This window comes from Thamnophis elegans, chromosome 15, assembly GCF_009769535.1.
Source record: "Thamnophis elegans isolate rThaEle1 chromosome 15, rThaEle1.pri, whole genome shotgun sequence".
NCBI lineage: Eukaryota > Metazoa > Chordata > Lepidosauria > Squamata > Colubridae > Thamnophis > Thamnophis elegans.
Window position 1 is genome coordinate 28228801 of NC_045555.1, and position 21314 is coordinate 28250114.

The 21314-nt window shown below is 43.2% G+C and overlaps 1 protein-coding gene across 1 annotated transcript in view; it reads right to left on the reverse strand.

The window, feature by feature from the left end:
* The window catches only part of ANK3 (ankyrin 3), a 309147-nt gene that overhangs the window by 47367 nt on the left and 240466 nt on the right, over positions 1-21314 (reverse strand). The window contains 4 exon segments of the mRNA XM_032231543.1: positions 3019-3243; positions 9818-9924; positions 13907-14009; positions 19278-19401. Of these exon segments, the coding sequence (XP_032087434.1) occupies positions 3019-3243; positions 9818-9924; positions 13907-14009; positions 19278-19401 (559 nt within the window).

A 21314-nucleotide genomic window follows, 5' to 3' on the forward strand; every position in this document is an offset into this window, starting at 1 on the left:
CGCACAGGTTCGGGCGATCCTCTAGATAGGATTCTGCCCAGTTCAGCGAATCCAAAAATGCCACCCCTGGCTGGCTACACCAACCCTTCCACACCCTTCCCAGGAGTCTCCTCGCGGCCCATTCATCATGCCAGGTAAGTGCAAGGCCCGTGCAGAGGCTCGGGGAGGGAGGTGGAAACGGACCTACTAGAGATTCCGGAAGTCCAAAAATGGGCCTGTTTCCAGCCTCTGGAGCCAGGGGGAAGCAGTTTTCACGCTCGAGAAAAGCCTCCGGAGCCTGGGGAGGGTGAAAAATGTCCCCCCCCCTATGGTACAGGAGGCCGACTAGGCCACGCCCACCCAGCAATGGGGCAGCAAACCAATCGCTGCAATTTTTGAAGCCCACCCGTGTATGCACATCCTGAGTTAGCTAAGTCCTGTCCCTCTTCTGTAACAGACATCATAACTCAGAATTGCAAACCCTAGTGTGGGAACTAAGCAGAGGCACCCTCTTCATTTCCTACATGAAAAATGTAATCACAGAAAGGTAAGCATTTACGGATTATGCAGCTTTAATATATTTCAATCATTTCCTACTGAGCTTTATAGGTGGGAAACAATGACAACTCATCATCTTTTACAACCACGGAGCATCTGACCATGCTGGGAGCAGGCAGAGAACAGTCAATCAATAAGCAGGATGGGACACAGATTTCCAACTTCTGCATTTCCAACTAGGGCATTAGGAACAAACAACAGCATTTTTAGGATACCCTCCAATTAATTTATCCTCTTTTACACCACCAATTTTATTATTTACATGCTTAATGCCATGAGATAGAAAGGTTCTTACAGTAACTCTACTTAAATTGTGCCTTTTCTTATTCCCCCCCCCCCCAAAAAAAAACCACAGATTATTATCCAAATTACATGACTGAAGGAAAACAGCAACATCTCCAAGGGCTGATGCATTTGGTAATCTAACTTAACTCGGTGCTCCCCATGTACCAAATACTGAAACACACCAACAAATACCTTCTGAATACAATCTTTCTTTGTTCGTCTCTCTCTGGATAAAGCCCACATAGTTATGTCCATGAATAGAAACGAAACTCACAGGGAAGGTAGGATAGGGACTCAACAGAGGGCTTGGAATAGCAGGGTAGATTAAGTTTCACAACTGTGGAATACCAGCTGTCCATATATTTAAGGAGTTTAACGATTCTAAATATGAATTCTTTTCAGATCAGTGCAAAGGGGTAGTGTCCCTGTGTGTGAATTATAAATATAAACACTTGTAAATTACACACACACACACACACACACACACGTATAAATTATATACATATATTAATGATTAACATTTAAAAGAGAGTGTGTGTAGATATGCAACTAAATATGGAAGAGCTGGAATGGAAACAGTGAGACATTTAATATATGGAGCAGAAGCTCCTCCTTTGCTGATAGGATTAACCAATCTGCCACTCCTCGTCCTTTCAAGGATTGTCTGGCTGCATTCACACTCACACAACAAATTTCTCCAGGCAACTTAAATATCTACACAATAGTTTTTTTTCTTTTAGTTTTAATTGGGAAACAGGGGTTTGGTAGCCTTGAGCATTCTTCAAACCCAACCTATTCCATTGGGTTCGGCTTCCATGTGCCGCCTGTAATGCAACCACCAACCCAAACAATGAGGAGTATCTTCCCAACTGGGTTTTCTCCCGAGAATTTGAATTATATGCGAGGTCTTAGCAAGGGAGTTAGAGGGGCTTTTTCCAGGGAACAAGGAGACAAAGAAACCTGGAAATTTGCAGGAAAAGGGCAAAGGCAGACCCACCCACCTCCATGCACCAGATTGCAGGGTACATCTCATAATCTTGCAGATAAGTGCTTTAGACTGGCAAGATTCTGTCTATTGATGAGCAAAGCAATAAAGAAACTACTCAACATTTCTTTGCTTTGAATCGGAGTCGTTCTTGGTTCCTTTGGCCTGACACCATCTTAGGTTTCAATTGAGTCATCCTTGTATTACAAATATTACTTGCTGAAAATGATCTAATTTTGGCCATCTTCTTCCTCCACAAACTGACTTGTCAATAATTCTACCAGCAAGATTAAAATAAACACGTCTTTTTTAAAGGTACAGTTAATGTAGCCGAGACTGTAAGTAAAAGCTGTTCTTAAAAAAAAATTAAGAAAAAGCACAGAACTTATGAAAGCAGAAATGCTTGCCATGAATTCAACATGCTCAAAGCACAAGATCAGTTGAACGGGAGCCATGTTTAGACTATCATCAAGCCATTATGGTTTCACTGCCTGTGATATTTAAACCAACGGGAAGCTTTTGCTGTAACTGTGGTAGGGAACGTAAAAGAGATGGGCATGATCAAAACACAAAACCAAAAAAAAAAAAAGCAAGTCAAAACCAAAAACTAGAAAAGAGGCGCAGACAGTTGATATCTTCGCTTAGAAAGATCCTACCCAGTGAATTTGGTCCCTTGAGGCCCAAGCTGCAGGATTCGGCTAACCAGGCTCTCCCCCTCAATTAAAAGGGGAGGATTGGTGGGAAGATGCAGTTTACTAGTAGCATCCATGCAGCAGGAAGAAAAACAAGAGGGGATATTAGGAGCCGGAGGTTGACAGCTATAGAAGGCTTACTTGCAGGTTAATTCTTCTGCTCTTGGTGGGCAACAGCCAAGGAAGGAGGAAAGGTGGAAGAGAATGTTTCTTTAGAAGGGACAGGGTATCTATGGGCACGGGCTGCTCTGCGCATGGGTGGGTAGCACTACCAAGGCTGATTGGAGCCCATGACAGAGGGAGGTTTCTGCTGAATGTCCCCCTTTCCGCCTTCCATCCCATCCCACCTGCTCAAGAGAAGCTCCCTCTGGGCTCCATGGGGAGTTTGCCTCCAGTGAAGCAACACACGTCACAAACAAGTCAACGAACACGCAGAGGGTGATCACAATAGGAAAGGCAAGGATCCAACTGATTAAGGAGGAGAAGCAACTTGAGTGATCAGCCCAGAGGGCCACTTACCCCAGGAACTGTGCCCCAGAAGGCCCCATCTCAATCAGCCGGCTGGCCAATCCTTCTCCTTCCACCATGGGTGGCGGGCTCGCCAGCTTGGCTCTCTTCACCAAGCGGCAAGTGATGCGGGTGGGAGCCGTGCACTTGCGTGGTGGGATGATGATCCTCATGCCGTGGTGGCGGCTGCCACGCATGGAGCCTCCCCGGGCATCCACCATAAAGCTGACCAGAAAACTGCAAGAGGAATGGGCAAGCTTCAGAAAAAGCTGGCATGGAGCAAAAGATCTCTAACACCAACTTAATGCACCAAGAAGGAAAAGCCTTCTGAGAACAACCGGCACGTATTGGCACCATTTGGGTGCAGGTCTACTAGAAGGAGGTGACATGGAGCCCACCACTCTGCTCCCTGGAGCAGCCAAAACCAATGGGGCTGAATTTGGATAGAACTGGGCAGCTGATTTCTCAGCAAAGGGTACAGATAATTCTTTGCATGGGAGATTATTTGGAGGAGAAAGAGGGCATTTATTTTCTCTTATTTTGATCCCATGATTGCATGACACTATGGCTAAGGATTGCACAGGCTCTCCTATAGTGAACTTATCAGTGTATGATTCATGCCTTATCAGCATGTGCAATTAATCATTTAACAGTTCCTTACACTCTATTTCTTCAGAAACTATCAGAGCAACGTGGATGCATGACAACATCTTTTTCCCCCTTTAAAAAAAAGGCTTTCTGAAGAAACGTGTCTCCTTCCTTTTTTCTTTTAAATCTCTCATCTTCAACCTGAACTTTGTGTTCTACTGCAGTTCCTCATAGTTGGTTTCTTAAAGAAAGCAGCCAACTTTGATCCCATTGCTGCCCCCATGGAGGATGTTCTGAAAGCTTTCTTTTGAAAAAGTCCTCCCCGTCTGCTGAGCTCAGAGGACAAAAATTAAGACCTCCTTGAGCCAAGCGCAGTTCCTGGTGACTCCATGGACATCCAAGTGGGCTTCCTTAGTGATAAAGAACCATTAGGAAGGAGGTTTGCCATCTTCAAGACTGACCTTCATCCTTCCAGACTAGCCTGCAGTTCCTCCAGGACTTCCTGGTGTCCGTCCTCCAGGTCTTACTCTAGTCCAGCCTGAAGATCAGGCAGGTTGATGGGACCAAGGAGCCAGACCAGACAGGACAGGGCAGCTGAGAATAAGTTTTTCTCAAACTGGACAAGGACAGAGGTGTGATGCTCCGTAAGCAAGTTATCGGCCCTGTGTGTCCCCTTCACTCCTCTCAAATGGAAGGGGACACAATCAGAAGCCCATATGCCATGAAATCCATCTATCCCTCAGGCTCTGCTGGATTTAATGACATTTATTGAAAGAGGTCAAGAGAGCTCCTATGAAAGCAATGGCAGGCCACTTCCATACGGTTCCTCAGAAAGCAACATGGACCTGTCCAGTTTCCATAGTCCATTCGCCCTTGGAGCTGCCTCTGCAAAAGAACTGCAGCTTCCATTTTGCCTACTTTAAAGAAGAGTTTAAACTGTTCTGGGTTTGTTTGCTTGTTTATTCCTTGCTTCCTTAACTTGCTTGGCACATTATTCTCAAGCCGGGTTGTTGTTGGTTTTTTTCCCTACCCTTTCTACATTCCCAGGCCTAAAATCTCAATGTGATTGTAGATTAAAAAGCTGCTTCCCTCAAATTCTTGATTTTTTTAAAAAAGGCTGAGGACTGATATTGAATTTATAGAGATGGAAGCATGCCAAAAAACCAAAAGCTACTCTAAAAATATGGTGCTTCTTCTGCCCAGGAATAAATTGCCAATTTATCACATGTGTTTTATTTTTTGCCTTGAGGCTGCAACCTGGCCTCCCTCCCCTATGCTGGGAAAGTGATTTTTTGATTTCTTCAAAAGATTTGGATGGCTGCCCAGACACCCAGCTGCAACTCTGGGCAGCTCAGAACTTCTCTTTCACTCCTGGGGAGTCAACCCCAGGACTTGCAGTGCAGCAGGAGGTTTTCTGGAAGAGAACTTCTCTTCCCTTCCCAAACCTTGACCTGTCCCAAGAACTCATCTTATTTTTAAATGGTTCCCTTTTGGTTTGTTTAGTCTAATCCACAAAGTTCCCAAGTTTGCAAGATCTGAAGGCTTTTTTAGGGTGTTTGCTAAACAATTCTCTCTGACCATTTGACTTAAACAACACTGGCTGTGTGAAATGTGAATACAGGCATGGTTAAGAGCTGATCATGGCTTGTTTTTTCAAGCTCAGCAAGTACCCGGAATGTGAGGCTATGGTTCCGTAGCTAGAAAGACCAAGCTGCAGTTTGAGTGTTGATTATTTTAGGAATAGTTTCTTTCTCTTCCATAGAGCCTCACTTGCAAATACAAGATTTTAGCAATTACTCTAGTATTTCTGATTGACATGCCCATGACCCTTTGTTAACTAACCTGTCTATCAGTCCTCCTAGACATCAGACAATAATTTTTTTCATGCAGTTTGTATACATGACATCAAGAGTTAGTGACCATCTAAATCATTATCAGACTAACGATATGAGTTACAGAACAATTTCTAAAGCACAATAATAAGACATGTAGACAAAGGAGGAAAGTCCACAGCAGAAGGTGGAAAGATTGGAGACGCACTGAAACATCTACAGACATTGCAACTGGGGAGGAAAAATAAAATAAACACACAGAGAGGCAAAATGAGAAGTCACAGACAGCGTCATCACCTTGAATCATACTGTGGGAGTGGAGAGGAATAGCTGCAAAATAATTTAGAAAGCAAATTGGGGAAAAATTAATATGAGATTATTAGAAGCAAGCAACAAAAACATCAATCATAAACAAAGGCAGTATAACAAAAGCAAAGCATTTCAGTTGGGCCCTAGCGGGTAGAGAGAGATGGGGGTTATTTCCCTGTTTTAAAAGCAAAAGAGATTATGTGATAGCGATATGCATTTGGCTGAAATTAAAACCTTTGCTCAGAAATTGGACGGAGATGACGATCCATACTCTGGCACGGGATAGGAAGAAATAAGGATTGGTTTGCATTGCGCAAGCATTCTTGAGACCTGGGTTATGTTCAAGGATGTAACGCCGATGGCAAAGGATGTTCAGTTGGTTTATGAGAGCCAGTATTTTAAATGTTTGAGAACGCAAATTGTCTGAAACAATGCCTCACTGTGAGGGCCCATGTTTGACTTTGGCTTAGCTTGTTGTTTGATCTCGGCCCCTACTGGCTGAAACTCCCAACCGATGGTTTATTGAGCTTGCACAAATCTAGGAGAAAATACAGTGCAAATGTTCAGGATAAACTGCATTTGCAGCAAAGCGCTGAGGTCCTACCACTTGCATCGATTAGCACCGATTCTCTCTCTTCCTGTATATCTTGGATCTCGTGCAGAGATTAGAAGCATTTCTGCCAGTTTCAATTAGTCATGCTTTAGGGTTTCATCTGAATCCTAAATCATGGTTAGCCTTACAAAGTATTATGGAAAAATCCAATAAACATCCTATTAAATGAAAAAAAATATAGGGTGGTAGATGATCAAGAACTTTGAAGGACTATAGAAAGTGTTTAACTTAAATCGTATCAGACCAGAGACAGAAAAAGAAACAAGTGACCCAAAAATTCAAATGTTGACTATTTGGATGCCTGGATACTAGGAGTTTCCAATTTCTAGAGGAAAATAGTGAAGGTTTAACAGTGCAAGGTCACTAATGCTTGACTTTTAGCTCTGTGGGAAAACTATAAGGGATTTCAGATATAGGAGTGACACTGAATGGTTTAATGGACATGCTTGAGGGGGGGGGGAAGGCAAGTGCATTCTTAATTGCCAGCAACTTGGGGGTGAGAGGGGACCGCCCAGAGGTGGGTTCCTACCAGTTTAGACCGGTTCAGCTGAAGAGGTAGTAGTAACTTGGCCTGCCACGCCCCCAAACTGGTTCTTTCATCATTGGTGCCATCTTGATTTTCGCTTCTGCGCATGCACAGAACAATCTTCATTGAAAAAATCTATTTTTTTCCTTTTTCTAACTTTGTGCGCATGCGCAGACCTTTTTAAGTGTATATGTGCACACGCGCGGATCACATTTTTTGTGCGCTGAACTGACAGTAATGCCGGCAGGAACCCACCCCTGGAACTGCTCCCCAGGCCCCCTTTACAGCAGGGGTGTCAAACTCAATTTCATTGAGGCCCACATCAGGATTGGATTTGACCTTGGAAGGCCGGATGGGGTGGATGTGGCCATGGTGGGCGTGACACAGGACCGCACCTCCACAGACATGGTTTTATAAACTTATAAAATAGGAAGGAGTAGATTTCTGTGCTTTTGGTTTTTTTTAATACTTGATCTACTTGATCACCTTATGAGAGAGAGGGGGGGGAGGGAGGGAGGGAGGGAGAGAGAGAGAGAGAGAGAGAGCAGATCAAGAACCTGACTCCATAGGAAGAGTAGAACTATAAATTGTTGACCTAGGCTATCGATAGGTAAAATATTTTACTTTCCCTCCCTTTTATAACTTTCTCAGTCAAGGGCAGCCTCCTGGAGCACTCTGGAGGCCAAAAGCAGTTGCGGGGAGGAGAGAGGAGGGCACGTCCCATTTTTGCCAACAGAGATACTGTGGCCTGGTCCTTTGCTATTTCCAGCCCAGCCCAGCAGCCCAGATCTAAGCACCCCCACTAGCTGTATGCAGCCCCCGGGCCTTGAGTTAGACATTGCTGCTCTACAGAGTTCTCATCTTGTATGGCCAAGAAGTATTTTCCCAGCTGGTCTTTGGTGTCTGATATGCGGGTTTTAACAGCTGGTGCTGGAGGCAACCGTTCTATGAACTGGCTGGTTAATCCTTCCGGTGGGAGTTATTGGGAAGGAACAATACTCGCTTATGGCCGTCTTCGCCATCTCGCACAATTCACAACTATTTAATCTGTTGTGGGAATCTAGAGATTGAGCAGCGCTGCAGAGATAAAAGTGCACTTTTCATGCTGCAGAAATGTTTCCTAGTTAACTTTTAAAGGGAAGGAAGCAAAGTAACCTCATTCGGAGCGATATGAAAAAAACTGCCCCTTTTCAAATGCAGCTGCCCAATCTCTATTTCATGCATGCTGGATGCATCACCTAAGAAGATGACTGTCACCATATTAATAGTGCCTCAAACAATGTTGACATTTGGTGGAACCAGACAGTTTATTCTAGACTTCTGTACTCCTGGAATGAATTTAAATAAAGCTGTCCACTTGGGATAAGCCAGTAAACAAGGCTGACAAAGATTAGGAAAGGTCCTGAAGAATAAAGCTGTACTGTACATCTTTTTAAAAGCCTCGTTCATATTTTGATTTGGTGGTAGGAAGATTATTTTTGCTTTTAGCTCTAATTATAGATACACTTTTGAAGGGAAGAAGAGGAAATGGAAGCTACCTTGTAATTATAGCAAACATGTCTAAACATTTAAAAATAGTCTTCAAAAACTTTGAGAGGATTATTACTAGCATTTGAACAATACATTTCCTTTTTTGAAGGGCATAATATATCTTTCAATTTACTGGAAAATCAAATCTTGCTTAAATAGATCTGAAATTCATGAAACGTGAGTTGTTTTGTTGACACCTACCTATTTCTCTGTCATGCACCTAGTCTAATTAATTATCAATGCTAATTTCTTTGTAACAGTTAATACAACTGGTGCAGGTATGAAAAAGGAACCCCTAGATTAGATGTTCATCTTATAAGATAGCTGTGTTCCATAATGTAGTTTTAAATCAAAAGTCACAACTTTTGAGCTCAGAGTTATTCAGTGCAGGAAAAGTCAGCAGATGAACATGGAGGTTGAGTTCCACTCCTTGTTGTAATCCTAGTATATAGTGTGCTCTGAGCCTCCCTCTCTACTGATTCTGGCTCACAAAATATGAAGTGTTAGGTTATAAAGCAAAATCAGCCACATCCATGAGCAGAACATACACATCTCTACTAGCATTCGAAGCAGTTTCCAGGGTTCTTATTAGTTAAGAGGAATGGAGTCAGAATTTGCATCTCTATCTGTCTGTCTGTCTGTCTGTCTGTCTGTCTATATCTATCTATCTATCTATCTATCTATCTATCTATCTATCTATCTATCTATCCATCTACCTACCTACCTACCTACCTACCTACCTACCTACCTACCTACCTACCTACCTGTCTATCAATTATCAATCTATCATCTATCTCTAGATATACAGGAAATGAAAAGGTTTTTCCATACATCCAAGGCAAAGGAACTCACAACTATTTCAGTTCCTCCAAATACACCCAGTTGAGTCATGGTTGAAACATGTTTACCACATTGTGGACTAGAAGGAGAAATGTTTTGACTTCTAATCCCAGTAGCTAATCTCAGAGCAAGATAAGAGGCTTGGCTCTGGTATGAATCAGGATCGTCTAATTATGGAACAGGACTACTCACGGCTTTAAATGTTTAATTGAAAAGCCATCTAATTACTTATCTTGATATCTCTCTCTCTTGCTCTGGGCTGTTGAAGTGGTGCTCAAGCACAGGTCAAAATAATCTTTTAAAGATGTTAGTTTCATTGTTTTGCTATCAGAAGCATCAACTTTATTGCTAGGCTTCCTGTTCTGTATCTCTTGATTACTTTAAGCTGTTCTAAGTGTTGGTGACAGCACAATGGTGGTGCAGACATTCAATAACAATAAATATCAAATTCCACAGTTGGTATGGAGGAAGTGTATGTCAAGGAAGGTCGCTGTGAATAGGTTATTCCCTCTCCTCCAAGCCGCTGCCTGGTTTCACCCTGAGTGAAAGAAGGGTAGTATCCAAACTACTTACCCTGAGTGGATGGGGCTGGACACAAGATTAACATTATCCAAGGTCTCCGCAGCCCAGCTGTAATGCCGGAGGGAATCCGAGTCCACTTCTCTAGGTAATGTCGGGGGCTTCAAAGACATGGCCAACAAGAAACAATTAATTCACCCAAAAATAAACAAAGATTCTGTGCTTTATGACAATCAAGTCTTTGAAAGGTTCTCTGGAAGAAATGGTAGCCGTGATTGCTTTACATTGGATGGATGCTTTGCCAGCTTTATTTACATGGTTAGAGCTCTTCTCTCCTCTCTCATTAGCTTTGTCTGATATCTTTCCTCAAAGAAACCTCCCTTCTCCACTTACCATTGTTGCAACACTAAGGTGATTATGCAGCGATTGTCTCCCAAATCTCTAGGTTGAATGGGGTTTTGGACCTACATCTCCCTACACAATGCCCATCCATTTCCTTTGTCAGAAGAGAAATGCAAGGAGGACAAGAGATTTCATTCTGCCCAGGCACCAAACCCCTACCTCTATGAGCCAATGGAATCAAACTCATCAGCAATTGCTTCACTGCAATAATATTATCCTATAAGACAGAGGTCGGCAACCTTAAACACTCAAAGAGCCACACCAGTCCTAATGGAATCCCTCCATTCAATTCTGGAGCTGACAGGAAATCTGTTTCCCCCACCATAGAATCTCCGCCTAGCGCAGCATCGTTTTTCCTCTACCTGTCCTAACCGAAAGCTCTAACAATTGTGGAGCTGACCGGTGACAGGGAGCTGCAGCAGAGGGATGAAAAAGCCACATGCAGCTCCAGGATTGCTGACTTATGCTACAAGTAAATGGATGGCTCACTTATAACAACGTGTCAATGTTAAGAGACAAGGGACATATATCCAACACACAGCATGACTGGCACGAGGCACAGGGTTCTCCCTTCCACCTCTCTTGATAATCAAGGGGAGGGAGATTCAAAATTTCTAACGCAAATCGTCTGCTATTTCTCAGAATGCTTCTTTTCCTGCATGCTGCAGAAATGGATGCGGTCAGCCAGAGAACTTACAAGTTCAGATTGGCTATGGACCAGTGGTGGGTTTCAAAATTTTTTAGAATCTCTTCTGTAGGTGTGACCTGCTTTGTGGGAGTGGCTTGCCAGCCATATGACCGGGTGAGAGTGGCTTGCCAGCCATGTGACTGAGTAGGAGTGGCTTGCTGGCCATGTGACTGGGTAGGTGTGGCCAACTTATAAAATGTTTTGAAATTCACTTAACAATGCTCTTGCTTAGCAACCAAAATGTTGGCTCAGAAACTCTGACATTTGAAGCACGCAAGTCTTAAAGCTGTCAAGTTACAAGACCCTTGCACTCCTAACCCTTTAGAGAAAATAAACCCCAGGGGTGTTCAAACTTGACAGCTTTAAGACTTGTGGACTTCAACTCCCAGAATTCCTCCTCCAGTCATGTTGGCTCAGAAGCTCTGGCACTGAAGTGTGCAAGTCTTAAAGCTGTCAAGTTACAAGACCCTTGCACCCCTAACCCTTTAGAAAAAAACCCCACAGGGATGTTCACACTTGACAGCTTTAAGACTTTATGTTGTATAGCCAGCAACAGCCTTACACCGCGCTCGCTATACACTAAACTTTAAGGTTTAGATAGGACTCTCAGAGGCAGGTGGGGCGTTTGGTGAGCCAGCCAATCATTGAGCGGCAGACGGGAAAAAAGTGGTGCGGATGGGCGGGGGGGAAAGAGCTGGAACCAGTTCTAAATGGCATGGTAGATTTGTGGAACCTCTTCTATAGAAGAGGTTAGAACTGGCAGGAACCCACCCCTGCTATGGACACTTTCCAGGCTATTGGTAGGTGCAGATTTAGTGTTCTGTCAAAAGTGGAAAGAAGAGGCAGCTCCATCAGTTAAGTGAACACAACAAAGTCAACCTGAAGTCCAAGGTAGACATCTTTGAGCCAATGGAGGAGGAGGAATAAGGGTGAAAAGCCTACGCCAGACAACAGTCTGCCAGGTAGTAGCACAGCTTACTGTAATGGTGGCCTGTGCTCTTGTAACTTGTGCAACCTCACAGCTAGCTCAGCTTAGTCTGATGGAACTCAAGGCCACTGGCCTGCTGGGCAGTTCCTGAATCAAGATGATAGCCAGATGAATCAAGATGAAGCACTGGAACTTAGTACACCCCTGGAACTCAGTACACCCAACAAGATGTGGGCTTCAACTGCATAGTTGTTGTGGCCACTATTTTCACTGTACTGAACTCCTCCTCCCGTGGACCCACCACTTTCTGGGTAGAAGAACTACAGCAATCAGATGTTGCCTGTGTCCTGATGCCACAGCCCCTTATTTCGTTAGAGTGTAACGCAGTAGAAATGTGTGTTTAATTTAGCAAAAATGACCAGCATCTTGTTATTTAGTTGAAGACTTCTGTGCTGGCTACCAACTGTAGCTAGAGCTTATTCAGTGGTCTTCCTCTCTGAACTACTGGAAAAAAGCATCCAAATTCCACAATGTCTCAAATCAAAGGACATTTCACTACAGATGTGATTTCAGGACATAAATAGGAGCCTTACCTCTGCAAACTAAAGGCAATACTACATAAAATGCACAGATATTCTGCTTAATTAACCTTGTGTTTAGTCACCTGGCATCCATTAACAGTAACAGCAATCTAAGAATCTGAATTCTAAGGATGGGCTACATTGGTCTCGGGCTCTTTCTGAACTTTGATATTCAGGGGCCTTCACTCTAAGTTTATTGGGAATTGTGGCTCAGCAATGTTGATTGCTTTTAATGGATTAATTACATCAATAGCTGACTGATGCATTAGCCTAGAATTCAAATTTCATCTTTGATGCATTGCTTGTTGTTGTTTCTAACTCTATACAGCCATGGAGGGTGGCAGTATACAAATATAGGTAAAGATTCCCCTCGCACATATGTGCTAGTCGTTCCTGAATCTAGGGGGCAGTGTTCATTTGCATTTGAAAGCCGAAGAGTCAGCGCTGTCTGAAGACGTCTCCATGGTCATGTGGTCAGCATGACTCAATTCTGAAGGAGCACAGAATGCTGTTACCTTCGCACCAAAGGTGGTTCCTATTTTTCTACTTGCATTTTTAACGTGCTTTCAAACTGCTAGGTTGGCAGAAGGTGGAACAAGTAACGGGACCTCCCTCCGTTATGCGGCACTAGGGATTCAAACTGCCGACCTTTCTGATCAACAAGCGCAGCGTCTTAACCACTGAGCCACCACGAAAATTGGGAAGGTTGACAAGTGGAAAACTTTTAAACCTGGAATTTATGAAGAATCATGGCCAGTCAAAGAAATGAAGCTACCAAGTATTTGACCAGCTGAAATTCCTAGCTTAGTTCAGCTGAGTTCAGCCTTTTTTAGAGCCATTTTTTGCCCTCCCTAGGCTCCAGAGGCTTTATAGGAGCCTGGGGAGGGCGAAAAGAGCCTCCCCCCACAGGCCCTATGAGCAAACTGGAAGTTCGGGAACAGACTTCCGGTTTGCTCGTAGAGTCATTTTTTTGCCCTCCAGAGGCTTCAGGGAAGCCTCCTGATGGTCCCTGAAGCCTCCAGAGGGCCTCTGGTGGAGGGAGGCTGTTTTAACCCTCCCCAGGCTCCTATAAAGCCTCTGGAGCCTGGGGAGGGTGAAAAAAGCATGCATAAAATGGGGGGGGCGCCTCCCATGTGCGCATGCGCACTGGGGGAGATCGCACATTACATTTTGGGTGTGGCACACCAACGCACGACCCCGTACGCTCCCCCCCCCTTATGGCATGCGAGCCAAAAAAAGGTTTGCCATCACTGTTATAGGGCATTTTTACTTTGGTATGTCACAAATTTATGCCAAAAACATCAAGTTTTGGCTTGAATTGATTGAATTAAAGCAGCACATACATTATTACAATAGGAAAATAAAGAGGAAATGTCTTGTCCATCTCCTCCCCACCTAAGTAGCTCAGCTAAAGATTCCAGGAAGCATGCCCAGGTTGTGCTAAGTGATAAGGATGGCAGCCCCAGTCCAATCAAGATGAAGGACTGCAAAAAGGGTGTATTTAAATCCCTCCCTCTTCCCAGCCAGAGTCACAAGGAACTCACCGTGTCTTTTGGTGGCACCAGAAGTTCTTCTATCATCACGCTGTCCCGGGTGTAAGAGCTTCTGTTCAAGGTGTAGGACCTATCCGAACTGAAGGAGCGGAGGCTGGTTGTATTTACAATTTATCAGAGTATGTGATGATGAGGATGAGATGAACAAAAGAAAAATTAATTCATGCAATTTCCAGGGAGTAAGCTCAAGTCCCTAAACCACCTGTAACTAATGTGGGAAGAGTTTAAAAATGCTACAAGTGTAGTTTCTATGAAGATTTTAGTGATTCCCTCCTGCCCCCGTTGACAAAGTCTGAAGAGTTTCATCATTTATTCTGGCAATTTCATTTAGACAAAGGAAGCCTTCGGATGATGTCTCTCAGCAGAAATTAGGAGCTGCTTTAACAGCTATTTTATCCATTTAAAATCAGAGGGCATCTATTTGAATGTGGCAAAAATGCACGTTGAAGTCTGATATACACTAGGTGTACAATTACCATTGTATTATTTAATTGTTTAATCCGAGTAAAGTATAACCATGATTGATTTCAATGGGCAATGTAATAACTTTGAATTTATGATTTATTCCAAATTTAGTTTTATTCCAAAATTTATACAGATGCAAGATTTAGGATAATTTTCTCAAAACTACTGTTCAATTTCTCTAGCCTAGACCTCTTCCCTTATGTAGATACTTCTTTAGTCAATGATTTACTTTGCCCTTCCAAATGATGGCACCTTAGAACTGTAGATTTATTTTATTTTGCATCACACAAAAATATTATTGTGTGCATCTAACCATGCCCAGCTAAGAGTTTGTAAAACAAGGAACGATTTAGAAATATTTTGGTTAGCATAGAAAAAAAAACCCATTTCCTCATTAATTAAGGTAGCTCTATTCTGAAGTTTAACTCAACGATTTATTGAGAATCTTTCCATGTTGGTTTAAAGCAGGGGTAGTCAACCTTTTTATACCTACTGCCCACTTTTGGATCTCTGTTAGTAGTACAATTTTCTAACCACCCACCGGTTCCAGAGCAATGGTGACTTTATGAAAACCTAATGAAAATGTTTTTAAATAATGCTATGAAAATTGTTTTTAAAGTCAATTAAATTAAAAAAAAGGAAAGTGCTTCAGTATCGGACAAAACCCCTACCACCCACCATGAAAGCTGGAACGCCCACTAGTGGGCGGTAGGGACCAGGTTGACTACCACTGGTTTAAAGAATTGAGTTCTCACAGAGGCTACACTGGCCTTCTTCGAAAGGGAAGAGCCCACCTTAAGAACTGACTGCCCTAACCTTAAGAGGATCCTGCCCACTGATGACTGGCTGTGCACTTGAAACACACTCTGGACTTCCACTTCAATAACAGAGTTGTTGAAGTGACCCTAGGGTTACAGAGTTGGAAGTGACCCTAGAGGTCATCTAGACCAATCCCCTGCTCACGTAGGAGACCTATATGAGGGATTCGAACCGCCAAACTGCCGACCTTTCTGATAGACAAGCTCATCGTCTTAGCCACTGAGCTACCTAGCCAGGTGTACCACAACAAGGAAAAGCATCTTGCTCAAAAGCAGCCCATTCCAACCTCAGGCCTTTCAGATGAACTGGCTATCAGGAAGAAAGGAGAGATCACCAGCTAAGCTTTCAGAATTAAGTGGTTCAAATTCCACAGTTGAGATTAGGAGGCTGTCCTTTATAAACATGAGTTCAAGAGCTTAGCCCAGTGGACAATGGCGTGAGGTAAGAGGCAGAAGGGGGACATCCGTCTCCTGGTAAGATTGTCTCTTCATTGTATGCAAGGGATACAATGGGATGAATGTGCCAACCTAGCATCTTCTCCTGAAGTTTGGAGGAAAACAATCGGAATCCACCAAAATAAAGACTATGCACCTTTTAATCCTGGAAGTTACATAGAGCAAACGTTAGAAGACATGCCACGTTAAAAAAAATGCTTACTGTTGCAAGGGAGAAAAGAAAAGAAAAAGGTCAAATAATATGCATTCAGCAAACAGAAGAATGTCTGGGGGCCAACTTTAAAAAAATAAGAATGCATAAGTGGCTTAACAGTGTATGACAATGACATGCACTCTGCTCTTCTCAGTAAACCTTCCCAAATTGGGTTTTCTACAAAACCCCGTCGCTTTTAGAATTTTTATCTCACGGATTGGCCACCATCTTGAAAAAGTAGAGAATTTGGTGGATTATTAAAGCTGTCCATCTTATCAAGCCATTAAGCACTATGATAACCCCGCTCCCAGGGCATTTCACTGCAGTCATGAAAACAGCATTATTGGGATGCAATCGAGAGCCATGATATGCTGAGGTGCTAACTCAAAAAGAAAAAAAAAGAAAAAAAGAAAACCACAAGCAAGCAGGGGAATGAGAAACGGCAAAAATCAGAGAACCGTTACCAGGCTGCGGCCATGCTTCCTTACCTGACCTTAGGACTAGGTTTAGAAATGTACAAGGGGAAAGGGAAAAGAAGAAAAAGGAGGGGAAATAGAAAGCAAAGAATCAGTGGAAAATAAGCACAGTGCCAGAGCTGGATGACATAACCACCAAATTGGGGGAGAGGGGGGGAAAAAAGAAAAAAAAGCTTCTTTGGTTGATTTTCCCACTTAGTGATGGAACAAAATTCTTTGGTTTTTAATGGTTTATTTATTAAAGAAATCTATGTAAATGCCCATCTACTGAAAAGAAATCCAGGTGACCACATAAAATCTCCATCCAAGGGACTTTAGGTAGGAGAAGATGGGGAAATACTCTGTTTGTGATCCTGGAGAACTTCCAATGGGAATCAATGTGATTTGGCTACATGGACAATTTCCAACCTAATGCAACCATGTTCTCAGTTCCTGTGGGATGATAGGAACAGCTCTCAGGCTGGAGAACCAGATGCTGCTCAACCACAAGTACCCCCTGGACTGAGTCCCCATAGCCAGTGGCATGGAGACTTCATGGGTCTATGCAAAAGTCTACTTTTGATACTGTCAAAATTGGGTGGGTGATTAAGCCTCGGGGGAGGTTAATTGTTCAGAGATGGTTTAGTGGTAAGAATGATGTACTGATAAGGTCACCACTGAAGAAACCTAGCAGAGATCTAGTTATTTGATCTGATCTTCTGGGCAAAACCTTTTCAGTGCCAAATAACACTGACATGGCTCTTCCTAAAATATACCCCAACCTTCTTTTTAGTTTATTTTTATGGCAAAACCTTTTATGAGACCCCTGACATGTGACTTACACAAGGAAAGGGCTAAAGAGAGAATAGTGTGGCCCTGTTTATCAATGAAGGATGCATTTAAGGTATGTACCACTTGCCATGAAGCTATTAGGCAGTTCTTAGCACGGTATCCTTATGAGCTGCTCTTAGAGGGTTGCAACAGGTTTTAGATGGGCTGAGCTCTCCTAGACAGTCCCAATAAATCATGTCGATGTCCTCCTGGGTCAGCTGCATCCCAAGGCCATCAGGAAAGCAATGGTCAGGGATGGTCAGCTCTCGCCTTTTCAGGAGAAACCTGACCATGGTCTTCTGAGGGCTCCAGTCAAGAGGCTGCCCCAAAATATATGTGCAGGGTCCCAAACACTTCTGCTACTGTTGCCTGACTGCTGATAGAAGAAATTCATGCAATACTTACATTCTACCAATCAGTTTCAGCCAACATACATGTAAAGCCAATTTAAAATGCTAATTAACAAGACTTAAAAGGCTTGAGTGTAGGAGCTCTGCAACTCTGAAATGAAAGTGGACTATCGGAAGTCCACTTCAGCAGTTAGGTCCTTAACAAAACCCTCAAGATTCACCTATTTTAGGTAAACTAAGTGACATGATAGTTGCTATTGGTTTAAATGGTTCTGATCACAATTTGCATTTGTCGCTTAGATATAAAGAATTGCTTTATTACAGTTGTGCTCATCTTAGGTGAACCAGTTAAAATTTGAGGTTCTACCAAAGAGCAATAAAGTCAGCTAAGCAGCTCTGATCCTAAGGGAGCGAGACTAGGGAAGTGACAGATTAACATTCCATAAATATCTTTGGGATGTGTGGATGTGTTCATTCATTGTTCATTCTTCCAGTAAATACTACTCACTAGATTACTATTGAAATATTCTTTGTTAAAACAACTGAAGCCACACTTTACATTTTGTGGAATAAGAGCCCGAATAATAACTCCACCAGTGGAATGTTACACTATTTGGATAAGAAATCTGGGACATCCAAAAGACTTCTGTTTATCTGGCAGAGTTGTGCAATGCTGAACTCACATACGATTGAGTAAATCAGTGTTTCTCAAACTCAGCAACTTTAAAGTGTGAGTGGACTTCAAGTCCCAGAATTCCCCAGCCGGTCCACAAATCTTGTAAGTTGGGAAGGTTTGAGAAATAGCGGAGTAAACAATTTCCATAAATCAGAAAGTTCCCCACGAAGGAAGAGTCTGAATGGTTAAGTGGGGGCACATGCTTCTGGACCAAGGCAGACCCAGGAACCACCCCCCAAATTCACTCCCATCTACACTGTGCCTTTGGGGGAAGATGCCACTCGCTGTCAGATAATGAAAGGACTTTCTACAAGCAATCATTAAGCTATAGGAAAATGTCCTCGGGGCAGAGCTAGGGAGGGTTTAATTATTAGCCTCACAACAATTCCACCGCCTGTAAACTGACTCCTCTTTCCCAACTGAGAAAATCATCTCCAAAATGATGGTTTCATAGGTTTCAAGCCTAGCAAATTGGAAGATTCCCTTGCTAATATGGGCTTTTTGCTCATCCCACCATGGCAAGAGGGCAGCCCATGACCCATTTCCCTCCCTTGCAAGAAAGCAGAGCATTCCTTTCGAAACAAAAGCTGGTGAAGGGCTTTGGCAGCAAGGCAGCAACTGGCAAACAAATTGAGATAGTGATCATGATCCATGGGGGTGATAATGCATTCTTTGGGGGGAAATGAAGCCATTAACTACCAAATGACCTCAGAGACATCCGACCAACCAGGGTTTTTTTGGGGGGGGAGGGGGAGGAAACCTGTCGAAATGGGCCTGGGTGGCTCCACTATGGGAGTCACACACAAAGGTATCCTCTGTTTCCAAAAGAAACTTCTGATGGCTCTAGGGTGTGAGCAGGTACCCGGGAGAAGTGGTGATTCATTCACCTGAATCAATGAATGGACCTATTGAATGTGGTGGAACGGAAGAGGTGGATTATAGAGGTCCTCTTTGGCCATAGCAGAACTCTGGCGAAAAGCAGGGAAGAGATGAATGGAAACAATGAAGGCATCACTGAAAGGCTGGAAGCAACCGTGACATTACGGGACTAGAATGAACTTCTGCAGAAAGCCATGTTTTCTGCAAGAAGATGCTTAAGGAGGAGAGCGTGCTCGTACCTGGCAGACCGGGCTCCCAGACTGAAGCCCACGTATCCTTCGGCAGGCAGAGAATCATCCCCCAATTCTTTGAGATCCTGCGGCCCGAGATACTTGTCCGTGTCACCCGTCATTGCATCTTCACCTGCCGGCAGAAAACAGTGAGTGGAACTCAGGAGCATATCCCAAAACATTGGGGTGTCCAGCTTTAAAACCCTTTCTAGGAAATAAAAGTCACACAACCACATACACACACACAACCACACACACACAACCACACACACAGAGAGTCTGGCCTGCTGAAGGGTGATAAACATCAACCATTATCTATTTCTTCCTTGTTTAAAAAAAAGAGAGGTGGTATAACTGGCTTGAAAAGAGATGTAAAATCAATGAAATAAGGAACACGTAGCAAACACAATGAAAAGAGATGGCATATATTTAGAAAGCAATAGAGATGGAAATATTGTACATAGATGTATATATTGTAAAAATGAGAAAGTATGAAACAAAGAAGAATATGTATAAAATAATAGAATGGAAAATGGAAAACCCGAAATCAGAAAAAAAGAAATACCAATAACAGAAAACTGTAAAAGTATAATTGTAATTTTAATGTTTGGAAAATGTCAAATATTTTTTTTAAAAGAGGAATCTTCCTTCATAATGAAGAATAGAAAGCACCCTTCTCTGTGTACATGCCAAAGCAGAGAGCATTATGCATCTCACGCATGAGATTGAGCCTAATGTTATCTCATGGATTAATCAGCATCTTGAACAACAGCCTTTAAAAAAAAAGGAGAGACAAACAGGTGACATCCAGAACACCTAATAAAGGCAAAGGGGTCCCTGTGTCATGTTTCACCTCAACTCACAACAGGGGCGCAGCTGGGCAGCTGCTTTCTGAATGCCTCAGAAGGTGATCTCCTGTGGGCTTCTTGGCCTCCAGATGCTCAGCCCAAATCTAAGGAACTTTAAAACCAACTCTTTCCTTTCATTCTTCCGTCCCTGCCTTATAATCCATCCCCTGAAGGTTAAGCTTAGAAAAATTAATTACCTCAGAATCTCCTGCTTAGGCTGGTACCTCCCCACAAGTACAATCCAGGTGGCTCCAGCTGTTAATCTGATCTTTTTCTTTCCAGTGTGATCACTTTTAAATGAAAATGAACATCCTCTTAGGTCAGCTGCTAACACAGCTGGATGAGGAATTCTGGGAGTTGAAGTCCAGAGGTCTTAAAGTTGCCAAGGTTGGAGACCCCAGCTCTAGGACAGTCAGGGGTCTGTTTTGCCCATACAGTAGCCCAGTGTTATGGAGGCTCAAAAGGAGAAGCATCTCCTTCTTCAAAATTTGGCTTTTCAAAGAACCCCCTTCTGCTTCCATCTCTCCTAGCCTGCTCCCTCTCTCCCTTCCCTCCCTCCCAAACCTGTCCACACGGCTTTTAAGTTACAATGGAAGTCCAGTTTGGTGCCAACCAGAGAAATGGCTGGGAAGTTTTTCTTTCCAGATTCAGATTCTGGGTGTAACTTTATGTAGAGATTTGTGGTGGGCCATCCGCTCTATTCTGTAATCTTACTTAATCACGGAATGTTTCCTTAGTCCCACCCTCTCCTCACTTTGCCGAAATCCTAACTCTCCATTTTTTCCCCAGGAGCTTCTGCTGGGGATATTTCATCGCAAGAGACAAGGGTGACCAAAAGAAGCATCCTGCAGCCTTCCAAGTGGCTTCCCATTCTCCCCCAGTCTGAACTGGGGAAGAATGGGAGATGAGGTCTCTTATATTTTTATTCAGACACAGAGAGTCCACAGGGAGGTAAAGACATGAAGTCCCTTCTCTTTCTGGGGAACAAGGCAAAAGAAGTTTAGTGTCTGTAGTTCGGTCCCAAGGTGGGGAAGGTCCAGGTTGGTCCAGGAAAGACGGGGCAGACCAAAGCTAGATTCACATTCTGAGCTAAGCAGCTTTATTTGAGGTACATACAACTCAGAGTGATACAGATCAGGAAGAACCAGACTTTAGCAAAGAACTGGGTCTCCAACCAGAGAAGAAACAAAACCCTTGG